This window comes from Neofelis nebulosa, chromosome 2 (genome assembly GCF_028018385.1).
Source record: "Neofelis nebulosa isolate mNeoNeb1 chromosome 2, mNeoNeb1.pri, whole genome shotgun sequence".
NCBI lineage: Eukaryota > Metazoa > Chordata > Mammalia > Carnivora > Felidae > Neofelis > Neofelis nebulosa.
This window is the reverse complement of record NC_080783.1, coordinates 34,799,966-34,821,460: the sequence shown is the minus strand read 5'-3', so window position 1 is coordinate 34,821,460 and position 21,495 is coordinate 34,799,966. Positions and strand designations below refer to the sequence as shown.

Sequence of the window (21,495 nt, the reverse complement as noted above, 5' to 3'; positions counted from 1 at the left end):
CTTGCCACTATGATTACAGAGCAGAAATAAATATAAAGATGCAATGCTGATCTATCATATAGATAATAGCTGCCCTATAGTCACCCAGGCTCGCAGAATTTTACATGAGAATAAACAAATCTTTTTTTTTTTTTAATTTCAAGCCATTATTTGAAGATTGGTTATTACCACTACATAAGAAGCTGATCCTGACTTTAAAAAAAAAAGAAAGAAAAAAAAAAAAAAGAAACTGATCCTATGACTACAAAAGGTTATATATACGATGAGGTTAGCACAGGCCCCCAAAGCACAAATAAGCCTTAAAAACAAATGGCTCAAACACCCATGGCATACACTTCACTAAATCTATGAACCTGCAGGGTTCCCTATGATAAAAAAAGAAAGAAGTCAGGCCTGGTTTAAACATGGTTCCATATGACATTGGCATTACCCCTAACAGAGGTGGCCTTGAAACACAGCAGAAAAGGGAAATCCTCCCAGGAGGCAGATATACAAGTAGTTGTATCACAAGGTGGTTGTTCCCTATGCCTGAAGAGATGACCAGAGGTACATATCTAAGGTTTGGCTACATGGGCTCTGTCATCAGTACTTGCTCAATATGCTCATGAACAAAATGGCCTTGTCAGCAGGAATAGAAATTACCTTGGCTCAACACAGATGCCCCTCACCAATGTTTACCTGCAACTCCATGACATGCCAGGCTACCTTACACTTACTTCCATGTATTTACTAGCTCCCCTCCTCCTCTCTTGAATGCCTTTCAACTATCCTCTAGCATAACCACCTTACTCTTTCAAGACTCAGATCAGCAGTCACTTCCTTTTTATTCTTTTTTTTTAATTCCTAATGTTTATTTATTTTTGAGAGAGAGTAAGAATGAGTGGGGGAAGCGGCAGAGAGAGAGGGAGACACAGAATCAGAAGCAGGCTCCAGGCTCTGAGCCGTCAGCACAGACAGAGCCTAATGTGGGCCCGAACTCACGAACCCATGAGATTATGACCTGAGCCGACTGCTCAACCGACTTAGCCACTAAGGCGCCCCAGTCACTTCTTTAAAGTCCTTCTTAGCATACAACCCTGTATGCATTCAGAGCCCCTTCTTTCCCCCTCACTCACAAATCCTCAATCTAGAGTCCACAGACTGCCAGGAATCTGTAAACAAAACTCATAAACTTTGATAGGAAAAGAATTATATCATTCTTTTTATTAACCTCTACCTAACTTTTATCATTTCATTTGATTATAAATGTAGGCAAAACAAAAACAAAACAAAAAAAATCCATAGTATTTTCTGTGTCTTGGTCACCAACAGATATCACAGGTAGTTTCATATCAAATTACAGTTATTGCAGACATCAAAATATCATTTATACTCATCATTACTTCATGCCATGTTTTTCTGGTTAAAGAGCTTCTGCTCTACACTGGGGGGAAAAAAGCTATTTGCAACAACAGTCTCTCTTCTTAAAAGCACACAAAACATCAAGAGTGATTCTTTTAGGACCTCTTTCTCTAGCCTTTAGGGAAGGGAAACGGCCTTCATTCCTTCTTCTTAGGAAGCAGAGAACAACTGATTTCTTCCCATTAATATTGCTCTTTGAAAGGAGTCATCTCTCCCTCTCCATCTTAAGGCTCTTGGAAATTGATATGGTACATAGAATGACGGTGGTAACTAGTCCTAATAGCACACAGTACTTAATACTTTCCATTCCCAGAAACCTGTATACAAGTTTATTAGTCCTATTATTAAACTCTTGGCTTCTCTAGGACAGGGAACATTCCTCAGCTGTGTTTGTATTTCCAGTTCTAACAAGGCCAGAGCACAGTTAGTACTTAATTCACGTCTAGTGGATGGATGACTTAACAGCAACAAATGGGCAGTCAGCAGCAGAATCAGCAGAGAAGACAGGAAGCAAATATGGCAGAGACTATTAGTTCCCACCCAATATAGATGCCTACCCCTATCCCCATTGATTTGGTCTACATGTTCAGCTAAAAGCCATTTCAGAACCTCACTTATAGCCAAATGACTAAGTTCTGGTAAATGAGATCAGAAGAAATAGTGTGTGGGTAATTCTAGAAAGATTTCTTTTTTTTTTTTTTCAATATTTATTTTGGGGAGAGAAAGCATGAGTGGAGGGGGAGGCAGAGACAGAGGGAGAGAGAGAATCTGAAGCAGGCTCCATGCTGTCAGCACAGAGCCCAATGTGACCTGAGCCAAAGTCGGATGCTCAACTGACTGAGCCACTCAGATACCCCTAGAAAGATTTCTTAGAAGATGAGAAGTGTGCCCCCTTTGTTCTCCGCCTTTCTTTCTTCAAGTTTCTGATTTTTTTCCACAAGACAAAGAGATGAACTACTATCCCGTTTAAGCAATGGTTATTTCTTGTTTCTAGCAGCCAAACACAATTGCTTACTGATAAGGTAAAAAAGAGACTCCAAGCAACAAATCTGTGATCTAAGATGCCAACAGCCATCTTAGCTATGCTTCAATTTAATGATGATAAAACATAAAATATTTCCACTGAAATAGGGGGTAGAGTAGGAAGGAAGACTAAACAAAGAGCCTGTAATCTGCAAAGGTACAGCACTATTATAGTTCAGCTGGAGGGGTGTTTATAGTAGTGTGACACAGTGACAAGATTTCATAATACTGTACTATAACTTCTTGCCAACATTTGGAAGTTATGTTCTAGAACAGTACTGTGGCTTATAAAACTGTGACTGGCAAGACCAAATTATATGAAAATAAGAAGTTAGAAAAAATAAACATTTTGATGAAAGATGTTAAATCAGCTGTTTAAAAGCTGTTTGAATAGGGGTGCCTGGGTGGCTCAGTCAGTTAAGCATCCGACTTTGGCTCAGGTCATGATCTCACAGTTGGTGAATTCAAGCCCCGCATCATGCTCTCTGCTGTCAGTGCGGAGCCTGCTTTGGATCCTATCTCCCTCCTCTGTCTGCCCCCGCTCTGTTGGTTTTCTCCTTCTCTCACTCTCTCAAAATAAACAAACTTTAAAAGACAATAATAAGGGGCGCCTGGGTGGCTCAGTCGGTTAAGCATCTGACTTCGGCTCAGGTCATGATCTCACAGTCCGTGAGTTCGAGCCCCGCATTGGGCTGTGTGCTGACAGCTCAGAGCCTGGAGCCTCTTTCAGATTCTGTGTCTCCCTCTCTCTCTGACCCTCCCCTGTTCATGCTCTGTCTCTCTCTGTCTCAAAAATAAACATTAAAAAAAAATTTTTTTAATTAAAAAAAAAAGACAATAATAAAAGCTGTTCATATAAAAAAAATATCAGTGACCTTTCTACAGATTAACCTCCTTCAAGTTCCCAAGTAATGCTGTTGTTGTAAGCAATAAGGTTGATTTCCTCACATATTATGCAAACTATTCTATTTCACAAAGATTTTGAACCTGTCTTACCTGGATTGCCATTTAACATCTTTTGTACTTGTATTTTTATTTTTACTTGTTAAGTCTCAGCAAAATTTTTCACAGTTCTTAGCAAATATATCATTTTGGGGGAGTGTTTTTTATCCTTACATTAAGAAAATGGAAAATAATCTGATCTCTCTGTAGATTACTGTTAATAGACTGAATATGTCTCCCCAAAATTCATATAATGAAATACTAACCCCTAATGTAACAGTATCAGAAGGTAGGGCCTTTGGGAAGTGATTAAGTCATGAAGGTAGAGCCCTCATAAGTGGGATAAATACACTTATACAAGAGAGCCCAGACAGCTCTCTCCCACTTTTGCCATGTGATAACACAATAAGAGGACAGCCATTTCTGAACCAGGAAGTGTGCTGTCAGTAGAAACACAACTTGCTGGTACATTGACCTTGTACTTCCCAGCTTCCAGAATTGGGAGAAATAAATGTTTGTTGTTTAGGCCACCTAGTTTATGGTATTTGGTTATAGCAGCTCAAACTGACTGTGACAGAGGTCTTCTTCTATTTCTCCATTCCCCTGAATTTAGGCTAGCCTGGTGAGTTGCTTTTGGAAGGAACATTATGAAAGTTGTGAAGCCTAAGCCCCAAAGAGGGCTTGCAGCCCTGCAGCTTCCACCTTCACTTTTTTAGAATGCTGCCCTGAAAATGCCATGTAAGGATGCCAGACTAGCGTACTAGAGAATGAGAAGCCATACTGAGAAGACTGAAGGACTTTAATGGACAGCCAGCACCAAGTGCAAACATGCGAGTGAGGACACCTTGGACCTTCCAACTCAGTCAATTCTCCAGGCAGTTTCAACTACATGAGAGTCCAGTGAAACCAACAGAGGTACTGCTCAGTAAACCTACAGAATGATGAAAAATTATCAATCTCTTTGCCCTCAGTCATTAGGTTTTGGCATAGTGTGTTAGGCACCAATATAAAAACAAAACTTTAAAGTAACAATACTTAAAATAGTACCTTAAAGATGAGAAAAATCACTCAAGATTTTTGTTTTTATCTTTAATTCACCGATTGTAGTATTCTGAAGGTCATGCTGACTCCAATGCTTCATTCCACTATGATTTAAAAAAAATAAAATTATGGTGCCTGGACGGCTCAGTCTGTTAAGCATCCAACTTCGGCTCAGGTCATGATCTTGTGGTTCACAAGTTCGAGCCCCACGTCAGACTATGCTGACAGCTCAGAGCCTGAAGCCTGCTTCAGATTCTGTCTCCCCCTCTCTCTCTGCCCCTCCCCCGCTCATGCTCTATCTCTCAAAAATAAATAAACATTAAAAAAAATGAAATTAATGTATGAAAGTACAACAGGGAACCATTAAAGGACTATGCATGTGGTAAGTAATATGTGATAGGCACTTCAGAAAGAGTACTCTGGTTGCACTGTAGAATGGACTGGAGCGAGAAAAGACTGAAGCCAGGGTGACCCATAAGACTGTTGGAATAGTCCTAGTGAAAGAGGTGAGAGGCCTGAACTATCATTACTGCTGCTGCTACTACTATTATATTTATTGTGTATTTATGATGCACCAAGTACTGTAATAAGAAACTTACTTATATTTTCTCATTTAATCTTTGTAATTACCCTTCAAAATTTTTTTATTTTGAAATAGACTCACAGGAAGTTCCCAAAATATGTGCCAGGAGGTCCCAGGTACCCTTGGTCTACTTTCCCCCAATGGTAACATCTTGCATAACTATGATAAAATATCAAGACCAGGAAATTCACATTGGTACAGTCTACAGAGGTTATTCAGGTTATCACCAGTTATATAAGCACTCATTTGTGTGTGTATAGTTTTGTACAATTTTATAACATATGTATATTTGTGTAACAACTGCCACAATCAAGATACAGAACTGTTCTATCAAGAGGCTCCCCTCTCCCTGGTTCCTAACCCCTGGTAATGATTAATCTGCCCTTCATCACTACAATTTTGTTATTTAAAGAACATTATATACATGGAATCATACAGTATGTAACCTTTTGAGAGTGGCTTTTTTCACTTGAGAGTCTTCCAGGATGTTGTATGTATCAGTAGCTCGTTCTTTTTTATTGCTCGCTCTAGTGGTCCATGGTATAAATGTGCCAGTTTGTGTAACCATTCACTTGTTGAAGAACATTTGAATTGTTTCCAGTTTGGAGCTATTTGTAATAAAGTTGCTATGAACATTTATGTACAGGTTTTGTATGAATATAAGTTTCAATTTCTCTGGAATAAATGCCTAAGAATGCAATTGGACAGTTGTACAACTCTGTTTTTAAACAAAGAAATTGAGGCTACAAATGTAGATCTCAAATTCTAATCTAGATAGTACACCTCTAAGTCCTAACTCTTCATACTTTTTTTAAAGGTTATAGAAATTGAGAGAAGTAAATGGGATTTAAAAAGTAATAAGAAGGTAGAGTCCACAGAACCTAACATTATTGACATGAGGGGTATATGAATAAAAAGTGTCAAAGATAATACAAGGTTCCAGCTTTACCACATAGATGATAAAAGAATAAAACATGAATTCACTTTTAGACATACTTTATTTGAGGGACCTGCAGGTCATTCTCATCTAGAAGGCAATTAGGTTTATAGGATAGGAACCAGAAATCAAGAAAAAGCTCTGGATTAAAGACTCAGATTTAAGAATCATCACATTTAGATGCTAACTGAGCAAACAAAATCAAAAGAACAAGGTTCAGAATGACAAGAGATCTGACCACAGAACTCTGAACAGAAACATTTACTCCTAGTGTTTTTCCACAAACAATAAAGCAGTAGGTACTATGATAGACTGCAAATTCATATTAACTTTAGATTTTACAATTATCAAGTAGAAAGAACCACAGTATACTCTCCACTCCCATTTTCATTTAGACAGAAGTAACTACAAAAGGAATACATTCTGATTTAAAAAGCTTTATTACTACTGTTTAATACCATAATGGTAGATAAATGTCATTTTGCATTTGTCCAATGTACAATACCAAGACTGAACCCTAATGTAAGGTATGGACTTTGATCCAATTCTAGTTTGGTTCTAAAACTAGATAGCTTTCAGAGACATTAAAAGAACAAGACATGACTAAATATCTGTGCAAATCAGCACAGGTCTGAATCGTGGAAGAAATTAGCTTGGTTTATGGAAAGCAGCTAACTGCCAAGTAAAAACTAATCCAAATCAAAACATTCAACACAATTTTTATTTCTGGAAATTTTAGCTCCTGGCTAGAAGATCTACCCCAAATATGACATTAAATGGTGAAATTTTATTGAGCTATAAAAATATTGGTTGATTTGGCAGCCCTTTCTTTTCAAGTGAAAACTACTATTGCTATTTTACACAAGTATGAGAGCCGTGAATTAGATGAATAATTCTAAAGTGGAAGCCAGTGATGAACCATATCATCTAGGAGGGTCTTTTTTTCTTCAAAATATATCTACCTCCCTTCATATTCCACCTATCTGAAGCAAAGTGGAGGTGATATAATGGATATGTGCGTATGATTTTTTTTTTTTTTTTTTTTTAGCTCCTAGATTATTCTGATACATATGTAACTCGCCACCTTCATGGAGAATTTCTGAATTAGGTCCAACTCTATTTTTAAACACTGTATCAACAGCAGGCAAAGGACCAGAGCTACAAAAAGAAAAGAGCTCAGTAGAAGGCTCAGCAGGTAAGGGCTGTACTCATGCCAGTTGTAAGCCACCTTCAGAGCTTTCTATGCCTGCTCCCTCCAGAATTCATTATGTTACATTTCAGACAATGACAAATACTCCGGTCATCATCCTGAGAAAGCACATAGTCTACTAGCAGGATAAAAATATAAAAAGAAGCTATTTTAAACATGAGAAAAACTAAGAAGCCACAAAGAATGAAAGACAGAAATTCTTCCGTTCTTGCATTAAAAGAACAACAACAAAGTACTTTTTTGTGTGCAGCTAGTAACTTGTTTGGAGACTTTCTGTCCACATTTTATTATTTTAGTGTTTTATTATGTAGCATTGGTTTTTCTATTATAAAGCTCAGTCAAGCTGAAAATCTTAATCATTATAGAACTTAATAAAACACTATTAAATGCCAGAACTGTGAATTAAAAACATTCAAACAAACCCAAATCCATATTGCATATCAAGATGGCTTAACAGTTGGGTTAAAAAAGCTTTGAAGGTCTATTTTAGAGCAAAAAATGTTATTTCTTTACACCCAGTGTTTCAAATTCCTTATAAACAGCTCCAATACTGAAATGTGTCAGAAAACTGGGCCTCTAATGATGTGGAAATAATAAGCCAATTATTATTATATTCTAATTCTGACTAGTGTTTTTTAAATCACTTGGTAATTTCCTACCCAATGTTCAACTCTGTTGCATTCTACAATGACACCTACTGGCCATTCAACATCAGCCATTAGTTCTCTAAGACAGCTCTAGCAGGCTGGTTACATAAGAAGAAGAAACACATACACACACACAGAAACACACAGACATGCACACCATCCTGCAAAAAAGCAGAGATTTGTTCACAGGTACTCACACTACAGAAATGCACCCAAAATAGAAGCAGAAGTATTCTTTATGACTGAGATAGAATTACTCTTGCAAAAAGGTAAAAAGACAATGAGTGAAACACCAAGTATCCAAATTTTTATCTGAAGTACTGATAAATATCTCAGTACTCTAAACATTTCAGAACAAACTCCAATGATCCACCTCTCTTTACCAAATGATATTCAGAGAAAAAAAGCAAGTCTTTTAATTTAGGTTCTGGGATATACTAATATAAATTATCATTAATACAAAAAGGAAAATTATACACTTGCTCATACTACATTAGTCTTTATCTTCTCAGCTATAGGCTACATTTCAATCAGCTTAAATTTTAGCAGTTTATAATGCTTCTTTTAAAACACCTCTCCAGTGGGCTATAAAATCAAATTTTATAGCAAAATGTAGTTTGACCTTTGGTAACACCTACGGAATGGAATTCCTATTTTATTCTACATTCCACTGTGCAAACAATTATAAAAACTCAAAAAATGTTAACTTACAGTTAATTATGTCTGTAAATACATTTTACTTCACTAGGAAAGGTTCAAAGAGCATACTTATTAAACCTAAGAAACAATTCATAACTAGTTCATCAGACTTAAAAAGCAAATTACTTAAAAGATGACTTCCCCGCCCTACCTCCTTCAAACCACCACCTTATTTTCATAGTCCCTAACATTCACAATTCGGGGGGGGGGGGGGGCGGAAATCTAGCAACTAATTTTCTAGTCATTTTCCAACTCGCACTTACCTCCTACTATAGATTTTTGCGGCTCTCCACTTTCCTGAAGATTAAAAAAAAAAAAAGTATTTGTAATCAACCTTGACCCTCAAAACAAATAAATTCATGAACTATACAAACACGAACCTAGTCGCTCGTCTCAAACTAACATTATCTCTCAACCCAAATCCGTATTTGGGATAAGCTCTTCCTGATTATCCTTCATGCTTCTTCACCTACAGAGACTGCCAAGGTAGAAACCACTCAAACCAACGAAAAAAACTATTCTGACACATCAATAGGTTGCAAGACCTCTTCCAAGAGCGACAACCTAGTTATTTGGGTAAATGATAGCCAACGATTACATAATGTATAGCTATAAACAGTTTGAAGGATCTGACCGCCAGTAAATGTTTCTTCTCCACACACCCTTCCCACCCCGGGAAATGGCCATAAGAAGCAATTCCTAGGATTTCCCTCAGGTGCCTGCAATGCCGCGTCCTTTTCTCTCTTGGAGCTTCATGCAAGGAAGTCGTCCAGCCCTCATGACACCGTCTTGCTTCTGCCTCTCTCCTCTCTCTGCCAGCGCCACCGCAGCCCCCCACGCCCTAGGCCCCCTTGTCGCCCCGCAAGGTTCAGCCTCCACCCGCCTCAGCTGCCTTCTCCTCACGACCCTCCCAAGCTACCTTGTCTACGCGAGGTTCCGGAACCACCAACACTCCAGCTGCCCCCTCCCCAGACCCCCCTCGTCAGTTCCTGCAGCCGAGAGAAGAAAAACCGTCCTGACCTGGCACTCTGCGTCCCCCAAAGACAGCGCCGCCGCCTACCTGTCACCCCGCTGCCTCCGGCTTCTTACCGCCACCGCCTCCCGCAGCAGCCTGCCAACTGCAGCGCAACAACCAGCCTTCCCATTGGGTGAGTCCGCGCTCAACAACTCCCTCACTTATTGGCTGGAGTATGTCTGCGGTCCTCCCCTCTGTGCAGTGTCTAAGGATTCCGGTCTCCAAGCAAGGAAAACATCACTCTTTCCCTGCCATTCTGTCCTCTACAATTACTCTTACCTCAGTCAGACCACTGATGCACAGGTGTGCGGAAAAAAATGTCGGCTTCCAGCATTCTCCATGTACCCTCCACTGAGTCCAGGAATCCGTGACCCAGTGCGGAACGTTAAATGGCCTCTCTGCTTTCCTGCGGTAAGTCACTCAGGCGACAATTTCCGTTTCCGCTTGGCTCCGGCTGGAGGGTTAATTGAGTGTCGTGAGAGGTCAGATTGCTGTCAGGTAAATTAGAGTTGGTGGGAGACTTCTTGATCAGGAATAAGAGTGAGACTGTATTCTGGGGATTGTACAAAAGGGAGAGACTAAACGGGGAAAGAGCCTGAGAGTATGTACCTCGAGGGAAGAAGATCGAAGAACTAGCAAGAGAGAACAATGAAGTCCTGGGGTAATTAGGGGTAGTTTGTAGAAGAAAGTGGTGAGAGTTACTGTGCTTATACTTTTTTCCTCCTTTCCCACCCGCAAACCCCCGCCGCATGTTTTCTGGTTTACCTTTGAACTGAATAAAATCAGAACAGCCTCAAATCTAGAAATTGTAAAATAAGAATAATTGGAATATCTGCCTCACAACAAGCATGTATGGTTTTAGGCAAGGCTTTTTTTCTGGTGTGAATGTTTATGCAGAAAGCAGTGTACGAAAATCACATTCAGTTTTATAGAATGGTTACTATTTTTAAATTACACATAAGTAGGCGCAGGGACTGGAGGGGACACTAAAAGTTCACTTGTCTTTTATTTTCTAATGTTCTTATTCACAAGTTTAAAAATGAGGGGTAGTTGGGATATGTACTTGAAAGTCGTTGGAAAACCATAAAATTACACGTACTGTAAGTGGCATTATCCTCATTTTTTAAATTGTTTTTTAAGCTTTCGTTTTTTAATGTTTATTTATTTTAGAGAGAGCATGAGTGGAGTAGGGGCAGAGAGAGAGAGAAAGAGTAGGAGACACAGAATCCGAAGCAGATTCCAGGCTGTGAGCTGTCAGCACAGAGCCCGATGGGGGTCTCAAACTCAGGAGCTGTGAGATCATGACCTGAGCTGAATGAAGCTCGATGCTCAACCAACTGAGCCACCCAGGCGCCCCTATTATCCTCTTATTTCATAGTTAGTGAAAATATGCCAGCCCAGGTTAGTGGAGGTTGGTCACCAAATTACAGGTTCACTCCAAACACAAGAAGATAGCTTTTTTAAAATTTCATGATCACATGTTCTTTCTTTGTAGCACTAATGACCTTGCTGGATTTTTTTGTCTGAACGGTTCTGAAACTGAAATAATTATCCGTTGTTGAGTCCTTGGCATAATTTGTTATTTTATCTAATTTTAGTTTTTATTGTGAAGTTTACATAACAGAAGGGTGTATAAAACATAAATACATTTAAATAATTATAATTAAGCAAACCCTGTGTAACCACCCTTCAGGTTAGAAAATAAAGCATTGCCAATAACTTAGAACTTGCATTTTCAGCAGAGGTGATTGCCCTTCAAGGAGGTGAAAATTTGTTCTTGGAGGAGAGGTGAAAAAAAATCTTAAAGACAAAACAAATAACAAAGACTACAATGGTTTGTGGCCCTCCAAAGAGCCATGGTATGTAAGCAGATATACAGTACATCTGTGGTATTAAAATTTCATTGGAGGGGGAGGAATGAAAACATCATAAGGGGAAAAAAATATCCAAAAATCCTCCTTTGGGGTGCAAGAATTAAAAACTAGATTGAAAAACACTGCCTTAGAAGCTCCCTGTCTGAGCTTCTATGATTCTATCTCCTTCACCAAGATGTACTACTGTCCTGACTTGTCATAAACATTCACTTTTTTTACTCTTTTTTTTTTTTTACTTTAATTTTTCCATCTATGATGCATTTCTAAAAAATGAATTGTTTGGCTTTTCAATTTATATAAATGGGATCAAAGTGTATTTATCTTTTTTTTTACTCTCCCTTCTTTATTTGTGAGATTTGTTCATACTTTTGCATGTAGTTTTTCATTAGGTATTCTGTAATGTGTCTATTCCATAATTCATTAATGTGGGATGTTAGGGTCATTTACAGTTTGGGGCTAGCCACATAAACAATGTGGCTAAAAAGATTTTTATAAAATACATATATTGTTAAAAATATATGTATATTTCTATTGTTACATATAAAAAAACATGAGTTTTTTTAATAACAGTGCTATCCAGGGGCGCCTGGGTGGCGCAGTCGGTTAAGCGTCCGACTTCAGCCAGGTCACGATCTCGCGGTCTGTGAGTTCGAGCCCCGCGTCAGGCTCTGGGCTGATGGCTCGGAGCCTGGAGCCTGTTTCCGATTCTGTGTCTCCCTCTCTCTCTGCCCCTCCCCCGTTCATGCTCTGTCTCTCTCTGTCCCAAAAATAAATAAAAAACGTTGAAAAAAAAAAAAATTAAAAAAAAAAAAATAACAGTGCTATCCAAATTTAAGGCAAGAGCTCATATAATTTACAGTTTTCTAGTAACCATATTAAAAAGGTAAAAAGAAACAATTAATTATATATTTTATCTAACCCAGTATATTCAAATATTATTTCAGGATGTAATCAGTATTAAAAGTTATTAATGAAATATTTTACATTTTCTTTATACCATCTCAAAACCAATGTATTTTACACTTGCAGAATATTTTTGTTTTGTAAGTTTTCATAAATATAAACACTTGATCCAGTGTTTATATTTTGTAAAGTTTACAGTTGAAAAAACAGATTTGTTCACCTGAATTGTTCCAAACACACTTTAAAAATTTTTCAGTAACTGTGGCATCTGGGTTGCTCTGTTGGTTGAGCGATCGGCTTTGGCTCAGATCATGATCTCACGGTGCATGCATTTGAGCCCTGCATCAGGCCTGCTGCTGTCAGCACAGAACCTGCTTCAGATTGTCTGTCCCCCCCCTTCTCTGCCCCTTCCCCCTTGCACACTTTCTCTCAAAAATAAATAAACCTTAAAAACAAATTTTGTAGGGCACCTGGGTAGCTCTGGCAGTTAAGTATGTGTCTGACTTCAGCTCAGATCATGATCTTGTGGTTTGTGGGTTCGAGCCCTGTGTTGGGTTCTGTGCTGACAGCTCAGAGCTTGGAGCCTGCTTCAGATTCTGTCTCTCTCTCTCTCTCTCTGCCCCGCTCATTCTCCTCTCTCTCTCTCAAAAATAATAAGTAAACATAAAAAAAAATTTCCAATAACTGACTTGAAGATCCGATTTTAAATTTAAATTAAAATGACATAAAAATTCTAGCCACACTTTAAGTCCTAGTGGCTATGATACTGAATAGTGCAGGTCTAGACCTTAAGGTATTCAGATGCTCAACATTTCTAGGTCAGGCCAGTTTTTCACAATGGTTGTGCTAAGTCACATTTTTACCACCTGGGTACGAAAGTGGAAAGCACATCACAATGTGTTTTCCTCAAATCTCACAATCTTGCAAGGTAGGTTTTATGCTCATGTTATATGAGGAAACAAGTTCAGAGAGATTAAATGATAGGCCCAGGAGTTTATAGCTATTAATGGTGCATCCAGGACTTGATGTCAGATCTATATAGCACTAAAGTCTGCACTTAAGTAGAATTCTGAACTTCCTTCAAGTGATCAGGATATCATTGTTTGATTTATGACTATTGGAAGTGGAAATAATTTTTTTTCCTGTGTTTGTATTCTTTTTTTTTAATTATATTTTTTATTTTTTTTAATTTACATCCAAATTAGTTAGCATATAGTGAAACAATGATTTCAGGAGTAGATTCCTTGGTGCCCCTTACCCATTTAGCCCATCCGCCCTCCCACACCCCTCCAGCAACCCTCAGTTTGTTCTCCATATTTATGAGTCTTTTCTGTTTTGTCCCCCTCCCTGTTTTTATATTATTTTTGTTTCCTTTCCCGTATGTTCATCTATTTTGTCTCTTAAAGTCCTCATATGAGTGAAGTCATTTCTTTCTCTGACTAATTTCACTTAGCATAATACCCTCCAGTTCCATCCACATAGCTGCAAATGGCAAGATTTCATTCTTTCTGATTATCGAGTAATACTCCATTGTATGAATATAAGTGGAAATAATTTTTAAAAGAAAACAAAAGTTTCCCTAGAAATTGTGTTCAACTTTTTGAAAAGTCATTGAAATATTCGATTTAGTAAGGGACTCTTTCTGAAATATTTTAATGAGGTAAAAGAGAAAACATATTGAATTTATTAAAAGAAATTAGGAGAAATGAGTGTATGTATACTTTCATGTTTTCTTTCAAAGATTTATCTCCCACATTACTTAGTATTTTGAACATAGTAATATTGTAACTTTGAAATAGCCTTCATGCATGGTAATGCTTCCATTTTCATTTTCCCAGGTCAAGCTATTTTATCAAAAAATGTTGATGTTTTGTATTCTTTTCCAAGTATATTGATGGTCAATTAGAGTTAATATTCTAGAATTGATACTTGCCAAAATGAGGGTTTGTCTTGTAATCTCTTTAAAGATTTTTGAATGAAACATTAAACAAAAAAAGTTTTTTAAAACATGGTTTGAAGAAGCCAAGACATCATTCTAATTAAATACTTCTAAAATAATTTCTTTTATAGTAATGTATTGAATCTCAAAAGTTAGCCTGAAATCTGAAACTGTAATTTTTTTCCCTTTATATTATTGAATCCACCAAATAATAATAATAAGGAAATAATGGATCAGATGTTTTCACTTGAAATTGTGAATGTTGTTCTAGCTTGTGTTTGGTAGCTTGGTTTTTATTCTTTTTTAAATGTAAAAATCATCAAAATAATGTTTTGTGATTATCTTAATATGTCTAAATATAAAGAGTTGGTTAATTTGTCAGAATTACTATGTATAATTCCCACCCTCCCCCCATATTCTGAGAACTATTGTTTAATGGTATGAGCATTTCACATAATGTGTCTTTAGTATACACTATGTAATAATTACCTCTGTCTTCTAAAATGCAGTGTAAGAGCCCTGCCTTATTATTGGGCCTGTTCATAGTTATAAATGCAGAAATAATGGTAGTGATTATTTGGTTTGGTTTTATTTCTGGAGAGTGGTGATTATAGAATTGCTACTGGTAACCTTAAAGAAAAGGGGGTATTAATTCATACCCCCTTAATTTGAAATTCATAGCAATTTAACTGGGGACTGACCTGAAGTTTATTTTTACATTATCTATAACAGTAACACTAGTGGGTGGGGCTCCTGCCTGGCTCAGTCAGTAGAGCATGTGACTCTTGATCTGGGGGTGTCAAGCCCCACCTTGAGTGTAGAGATTATAAATAAATAAACAAACAAACAAAAAACACTAGTAAATTTGGTCTTTATTATAACCATTATAGGCATATTTTATTTAAGGAGCCTTTGGAGTCCTAAGGTCTCCATTGATCTAATTCAGTAGTCAGCGAACCAAAGCCTGCTGGGCAAATCCAGCTCATTGCCTGTTTGTGTACTGCCCGTGAGCTAAGACTGGTTTTTACAGATGAACGTTTGGAATGAATTTGATAACTAAGGAACACTAACTTTATGCCCCAGTTAAGCAAAATACTATCCCTAAAAAAAGGGAATTTAATTTTTTTCATCAGACCTGTTTTACAAAAAATTGTACTCAGTTATTCTTATATTTTGAAAAAAAATTTTTCTCTCATTATGTAACTACTTACAAAACACCCTTTTAAAAAAATGTTTATTTATTTATTGTTTGAGAGAGAGAGAGAGAGCAAGCCAGGGAGGAGCAGAGAGACAGGGAGAGAGAAATTCTAAGCAGACTCTGCACTGAAGGTGGGGCTCCAGCTCACAAACAGATCATGACTTGAGCTGAAACCAAGATTCAGACGCTTAACTGACTGAGCCACCCAGGCGCCCCACCTACAAAATATCCTTGATTTTACCTTTTGTTTCACAAAGGCCAAGATATTTACTATCTGGCTCTTTACAGAAAAAGTGCATATGATCTTAAATACTTAAACACAGTAACACTGCATTTTAAAAGAATCATCTAAACAAAGCAGGTAACAAAACAGTATGTACAACATTGTCGCTATGCATATTTACACATTATAAAAGGACTAGAAAGAAGGAACAGTATTATTGCTTGGAAGTTAGGGGCAAGGCCTGTGAAACCAAACTGCAAGGTTCAAAACCAGTTGGACCATTTACGACTTTTGTTACCTTCAGAAAGTTGCCTTATTGGAGTTTCATTGTCTCCATCTGTAAAATGGTGACAGTTACTGGAATTTAAGTTCAAAGAGTTGTTTTAGGAGTAATGGAGTTAATACATGTTAAAGCACTTTGGTGCTCCTGGCAGAGAGCACAATAAATGTTTGCTGTTCTTAAAATGAAAGGAACAAAAGTAAATGGGTATCTCTGAATGGTGGGAATATTGACTTTTTCTTTTTAAAATTTGTACATGTGTATTTCCTAAGTGAACGTAAACTAGTTATGTAATAAGATGCTGTTTGTAAAACCTATTAACTCAGAATTTTCAAATATTTATTTGACTCTTCTTTTAAAATATTAACAAATGTTTAGGTATTTTATATCTACAATCTGCATAGTAAACTTGGGTGCTTGATATCTACCATCTGCATATTTCTCTTTTATGTTAATCTTATCGTTTAGACATGGCCCATGGACATGAACATGGTCATGGTAAACTAAAACTTCCAGATTATAAACAATGGAAGATAGAAGGGACACCATTAGAAACTGTCCAGGAGAAGCTGGCTGCACGAGGGCTAAGGGATCCATGGGGCCGGTAAGAATAATTAAATAATTCAGATAGAATTTATTCTAGAGGATCAGTATCTAAGTTCCTTTTCTTTCTTTTTTTTAATTGTTTTAGCTATTCTAGGTTCTTTGTATTTACATTTAAATTTTAAAACGAGCTTTTCAGTTTCTACTAAGGCTGCTTGAATTTTAACTGAGATCACATTAACTCATAGCTCAATTAGGGATAATTGATGTCTTAACAAGTTGAATCACTATATAGTATACCTGAAACTAATACTACACTGTTAACTAACTGGAATTTAAATAAAAACTAAAAAAAAGAAACTTGGTGTCTTAACACTATTGAGTCTTGTAGTCTATGGACAGTTTAGATTCTGTTTAATTTTCTCAGCAGTGTTTTATTTTATATACAAGTCTTATGTAGATTTTGTTAATTTTATCTTGAATTCCATATTTTTGTGCTATTGTAAATGGTATTGTTAAACATAAATTTTCAATTTTCTTTGCTAATATGTGAAAACACAATTGAGTTTTATAGATTGACTTTGTATCTTGTTACTTTGCTAAATTCACATTTTTCTTCTAACAGATTTTTTTTACAGATTTCTTAGAATTTACTTAATGAGCCTTTTGTCTAAAATCAGTGTTACTTCCTCCTTTTCAATTTGTAAACTTTTTATTTCTTGTATTATTACTCTGGTTAACACTGCTAGTATAATGTTGAATAAAAGTGGTGTAAGCAGACATCCTTGCCTTGTTGCTAATTGGGGGAAAGCATTCAGTCTTTCACCACTAAATATATTAGTTGGAGGGTGGTCATAGATGCCCTTCATCAAGTTGTGGAGTTCTCTTTAGTGGTAAATGCTTTTTCTGCAGCTACTGAGATGCTCACATTGTTTTTTTGTTCTGTTAATATGATGAATTACTCTTATTGATTTTAAAATCTCAAACCAAATCTTGCATTCCTGAACTATAAACCTTTCATCATGATGTTAGTATCCTTTCATATATTACTGGATTCAGTTTTCCAAAATTCTGTGGAGAATATTTGCATCTATGTTCATGATGGATATTATTCTATAGTTTTCTTCTGATATCTTTGTCTGGTTTTGGTATCTGAATTAGATGTGATTAGCTGTCATGTATTCTAGTAAGTCAGATTTTTTAGAGTTTAAGTGTATTTTGTTTTTTATAACATGATTTTTTCCACTTATTCATCCCTATCTGTGAGAGACTTTTTTTCACTAGAGGTCTTTGACTTCTGTTTACTTCTCTGTTCAGGATACTCTGAAGAATGATTGCCAGGGCAGGAAGTCAGTCTTCTAAAGCTCAGTCTGCTATGACAGGGAAAAGCTGTGAGCCTCGAATAGTAATAATAATGTTGAGTGTTACATACCCTCTGTGCCAGAATATATCATACTTTACCCTGTTTAATCTTTATAATAACACTATAAGGTAGATAGTAATCATCATTGAGTAAAAGTGGAAGCGAGCCCTGACAGGTTAAGTAACTTGTGCAGCCTAAGAGGCTGTGAAGAATCTAAGTGGCAGAGCAAAGTTTAATACCCAAGTTTCTAACTTCTCTTTATATGATGCTGTAATGACTGTTGTGGGCAAAGCCACACAGCTGACCGGTAATGAATAGGCTGAAGTGAGTCTTACATTTGGGAATTCTATAAAATCCTGATTATTAATGGCTGTGAAGTGTGAAATCATCAAGTCTTTTTTCTTCTGTTTTATATGTGAAACGTGGGCATATAGACCTAATTATCTTATGTCACAAAAGACTCCTATTGTGATCCACTTAGATTATCTTATATAGGGTTGCATTTAAGTCTGTTAGATGAAAATTAAGTCTGTTTTACTCAGTGAATGTACATAAGTTATGTGTGATTATAATTTTCCCTTTTTTTTCCTCTAGCAATGAAGCTTGGAGATACATGGGTGGCTTTGCAAACAATGTTTCCTTTGTTGGTGCATTATTAAAAGGATTCAAATGGGGATTTGCTGCATTTGTGGTAGCTGTAGGGGCTGAATATTACCTGGAGTCCCAGAAAAAAGAGAAGAAGCATCATTGAAGATAATACCTGAAAGTATCTTAAAGGCTTCTTAACTCTCCTATAAAAATAAGATTTCTTCAATGTACCCTACTCATCTGTGTGTTTTTCCCTAAAAATACTATTAAGATTTAATAAAGTATGAATACATTTGCTGGTCTTTTTTGTCATTAAAAAAAAAAATGTCTTGCGGCATGTGGGTGGCTCAGTTGGTAGAGCATGGGACTCTAGATCCTGGGGTCATGGGTTCAAGCCCCACATTTGGTGTAGAGATTATTTAAAGTCTCAAGCCATATCAGATTTGGTTTGAAATATGTGGGAGATTGAGTACCAGCAGTTGTGCATTCTGCACAATCAGAACACTAGCATATATCTGACCAAATGGATATGTTTTAACAGGTTTTGTTTTCTGTTTTTTCAGGTTTTTTTAGTTGTTATAATGTTTGCCATCTAACTACTTTTAAGTGTGCAGTCTGTATTACTAAATACATTCAAAATGTGTAACCATAACCACCATCCATCCCCATAACTTTCCGTCTTTTAAAATGAAAGTCTACACCTATTAAATAAGTCCCCATTTCCCCATCTCCCAACTATTGGTAACCACTGTTCCACTTTCTGTCTCTATAATTTTGACTACTCAAAAGTACCTCCTAAATGGAACCATAAAGTATTTGTCCCTTTGTAACTGGCTTATTTCACTTAGCATAATGTCCTCAAGTTTCATCCATATTGTAGCATGGGACAGAATTTCCTTTCTTATTAAATCTGAATAGTATTCTATTGTATGTGTATGCTAAATTTTGCTTATCCATTCAACCATTGATAGACACATGGTTTGCTTCTACATTTTATCTATTGTGAATAATGCTACTATGAACATGAGTGCACTCCAGTATGTTTTTAGATGGGAATTGGCCTTGCTGTTTTTACCATCCTCCGCAGGTGGTATAGATTATACTATAAAACAATTTACAGCCCAGTTCTGGTTGACATATCCATGTACTGTGTTCATTTTTCTTTATTGTGATGTTATCTACTCTTGCCTTAGTTCTCATTATCCTCATGATGTGAAAAGTTTGACATTTTTCCCCTGTATTTCTAACAATAAACCACATTTTTCCTACATTGAATTTTTAAATTTTAATTAAATTTCTAAGTAAAGTTGAGATTTAAAACTGAGCTTGTTGAAGAGAGGTAATATTTTTTCTTGAATAACAAAGTTAATATAAAACTCCAGGATATTTTTTTCCTTTGTTAATTTCTTCTTTATAAACCTAAACTTGAGAAATCAGTAAATACATGAGGTAAGAATTCCCAATAAGCTGATAGTAGTAAATGGAATGTGGTTAAATGAAATAATAAAAAAAGACTGCAAAAGATAAGGAAAGTGTTTAAAAAGGAACAAAGAACAAGAGGAAAAATAAAAATAGCAAGATGGTAGATTTAAACTTAATCATATGAATAATTACATTAAATGTAAGTGGTCTAAAATTGAAACTCTAAAACTTTCCAATTAAAACACAGGTTGTTAGGGGCACCTGATTGCCTCAGTTGGTGGAGCATATGACTCTTGATCTTGGGGGTGTGAGTTTGAGCCCCACATTGGGTGTAGAGATTAAAATCTTATGGGTACCCTCTGTCTCGCTCTCGCTCTCTCTCAAAAATAAATAAACATAAAAAGACAAAACTATCAAAGCTCACTTAAGAAGTAGGTAACCTGGGGTGCCTGGCTTGCTCAATCAATATAGTGTGTGACTCTTGATCTCAGGGTCATAAGTTCAAGCCCCACGTTGGGTGTAGAACTTACTTTAAAAAAAAAAAAAAAAAAGTAGATACCCTGAATAGCTATGAGTAAACTCATTTGCTGGGTTAGGTGCAGAAAAGATGGAAAGTGCAGTGCTTGACACATTTATGATAGAGAAAAACTAATTTTTTTCTCCTATTTTTGAGTTTTTCTTATCTATCACAATTTTTTCTGGAAGCAAGGAGTGAAGTTTTCCTTACATTCTATTAATTTGAAAACTATTGCTTTAATTCCTTGGGAGCTGCAAAGCACACAAATCACTGTCATCCTAGCTACTGCCATTGCTTGGACTAGAACCAGTTAAATGTGATACTCATTCTTAAAATGTATGATCAAAGGACAATTGGAAATAATGTTAAAGTATTAGCCTCATAAATAAGCACTGTAGATGATTATATGTAAAAGTATTTTTAGCCCCATTTTGTATGTAAGGCAAGTCCATAGTAAAGTAACAAAGCCTGTGATGGCACAGCTAGTAAGTTCCAGAGTTAAATTTTCAACCCAGGTCTGACTCCATAGTAACCACTATATTACATTAGCTATCATGTTGGTATGTGATAAGTACTATAAGATGCCATAGAATTATTCTTTTGGATCTTTTCTCAGAACTATCTAATTATGCTTGAAGTAAACTGTAAGGATTTTTAAAAATCTAAATTATGGCATGTAATATTTAATGAAAAACAACAAATAGTGAATATAGTAATTTTTCTGTATTCCTGTACTTTGTTTTGCTTTTAAAGTTTATTTAATTTAGAGAGCTAGAGAGAGAACACACACGTGCACATGGGGCAGAGAGATAGGGAGAGAGAGAATCCCAGGCAGACTCTGTGCTGTCAGACTGTCAGCATGGAGCCTGACACGGGGGCTCAACGTGAGACTCAAGTTGGGGCTCATGGTTGGGAACCATGAGATCATGACCTGAGTTGAAATCAAGGGTCAGATGCTCAACTGACAGAGCCACCCAGGTGCCCCTGTATCCCTGTACTTTGAAGGAAACTCTATTTTGATACACCTAATGAAAGAGGTTCACACATTTTTAAAAAAGTAACATGAGAGAGCACTTCAGGGGACAAAGTGGTATAGAGAATATATGTAAAGACAAAAACATGGAAAGAATAGGAACTTAACCTTGTG

At 36.6% G+C, this 21,495-nt stretch overlaps 2 protein-coding genes across 10 annotated transcripts in view; one reads left to right on the top strand and one right to left on the bottom strand.

Annotated features, from left to right (window-relative positions):
- HYCC2 (hyccin PI4KA lipid kinase complex subunit 2) overlaps positions 1-9,887 on the bottom strand; it is a 91,887-nt gene extending 82,000 nt beyond the window's left edge. For 3 of the 7 annotated variants that reach the window (XM_058709575.1, XM_058709567.1, XM_058709631.1), the window contains exons 1-2: positions 9,544-9,642; positions 8,747-8,780 (exon numbers count right to left, since the gene is read on the bottom strand). The gene's annotated coding sequence lies outside the window, so the exon portion shown is untranslated. Of the gene's footprint in view, positions 1-8,746; positions 8,781-9,503; positions 9,643-9,777 lie in introns of those variants that run through there. The other 4 variants (XM_058709595.1, XM_058709585.1, XM_058709620.1 and 1 more) reach the window with 4 other exon arrangements.
- NDUFB3 (NADH:ubiquinone oxidoreductase subunit B3) lies at positions 9,789-18,704 on the top strand. 3 transcript variants are annotated; one of them, XM_058709707.1, is made up of 3 exons: positions 9,789-9,909; positions 16,384-16,519; positions 18,416-18,704. In XM_058709707.1, exons 1-3 carry the CDS (start codon positions 9,888-9,890, stop codon positions 18,570-18,572), a joined length of 315 nt encoding a protein of 104 aa, XP_058565690.1. In that variant the 5' UTR covers positions 9,789-9,887; the 3' UTR covers positions 18,573-18,704. The 3 variants fall into 3 exon arrangements, with proteins under 3 accessions (XP_058565690.1, XP_058565702.1, XP_058565694.1); XM_058709719.1 differs by having other exon boundaries at positions 9,882-9,996; XM_058709711.1 differs by lacking the exon at positions 9,789-9,909 and adding an exon at positions 10,003-10,159.
- Positions 18,705-21,495: the final 2,791 nt, after the last annotated feature.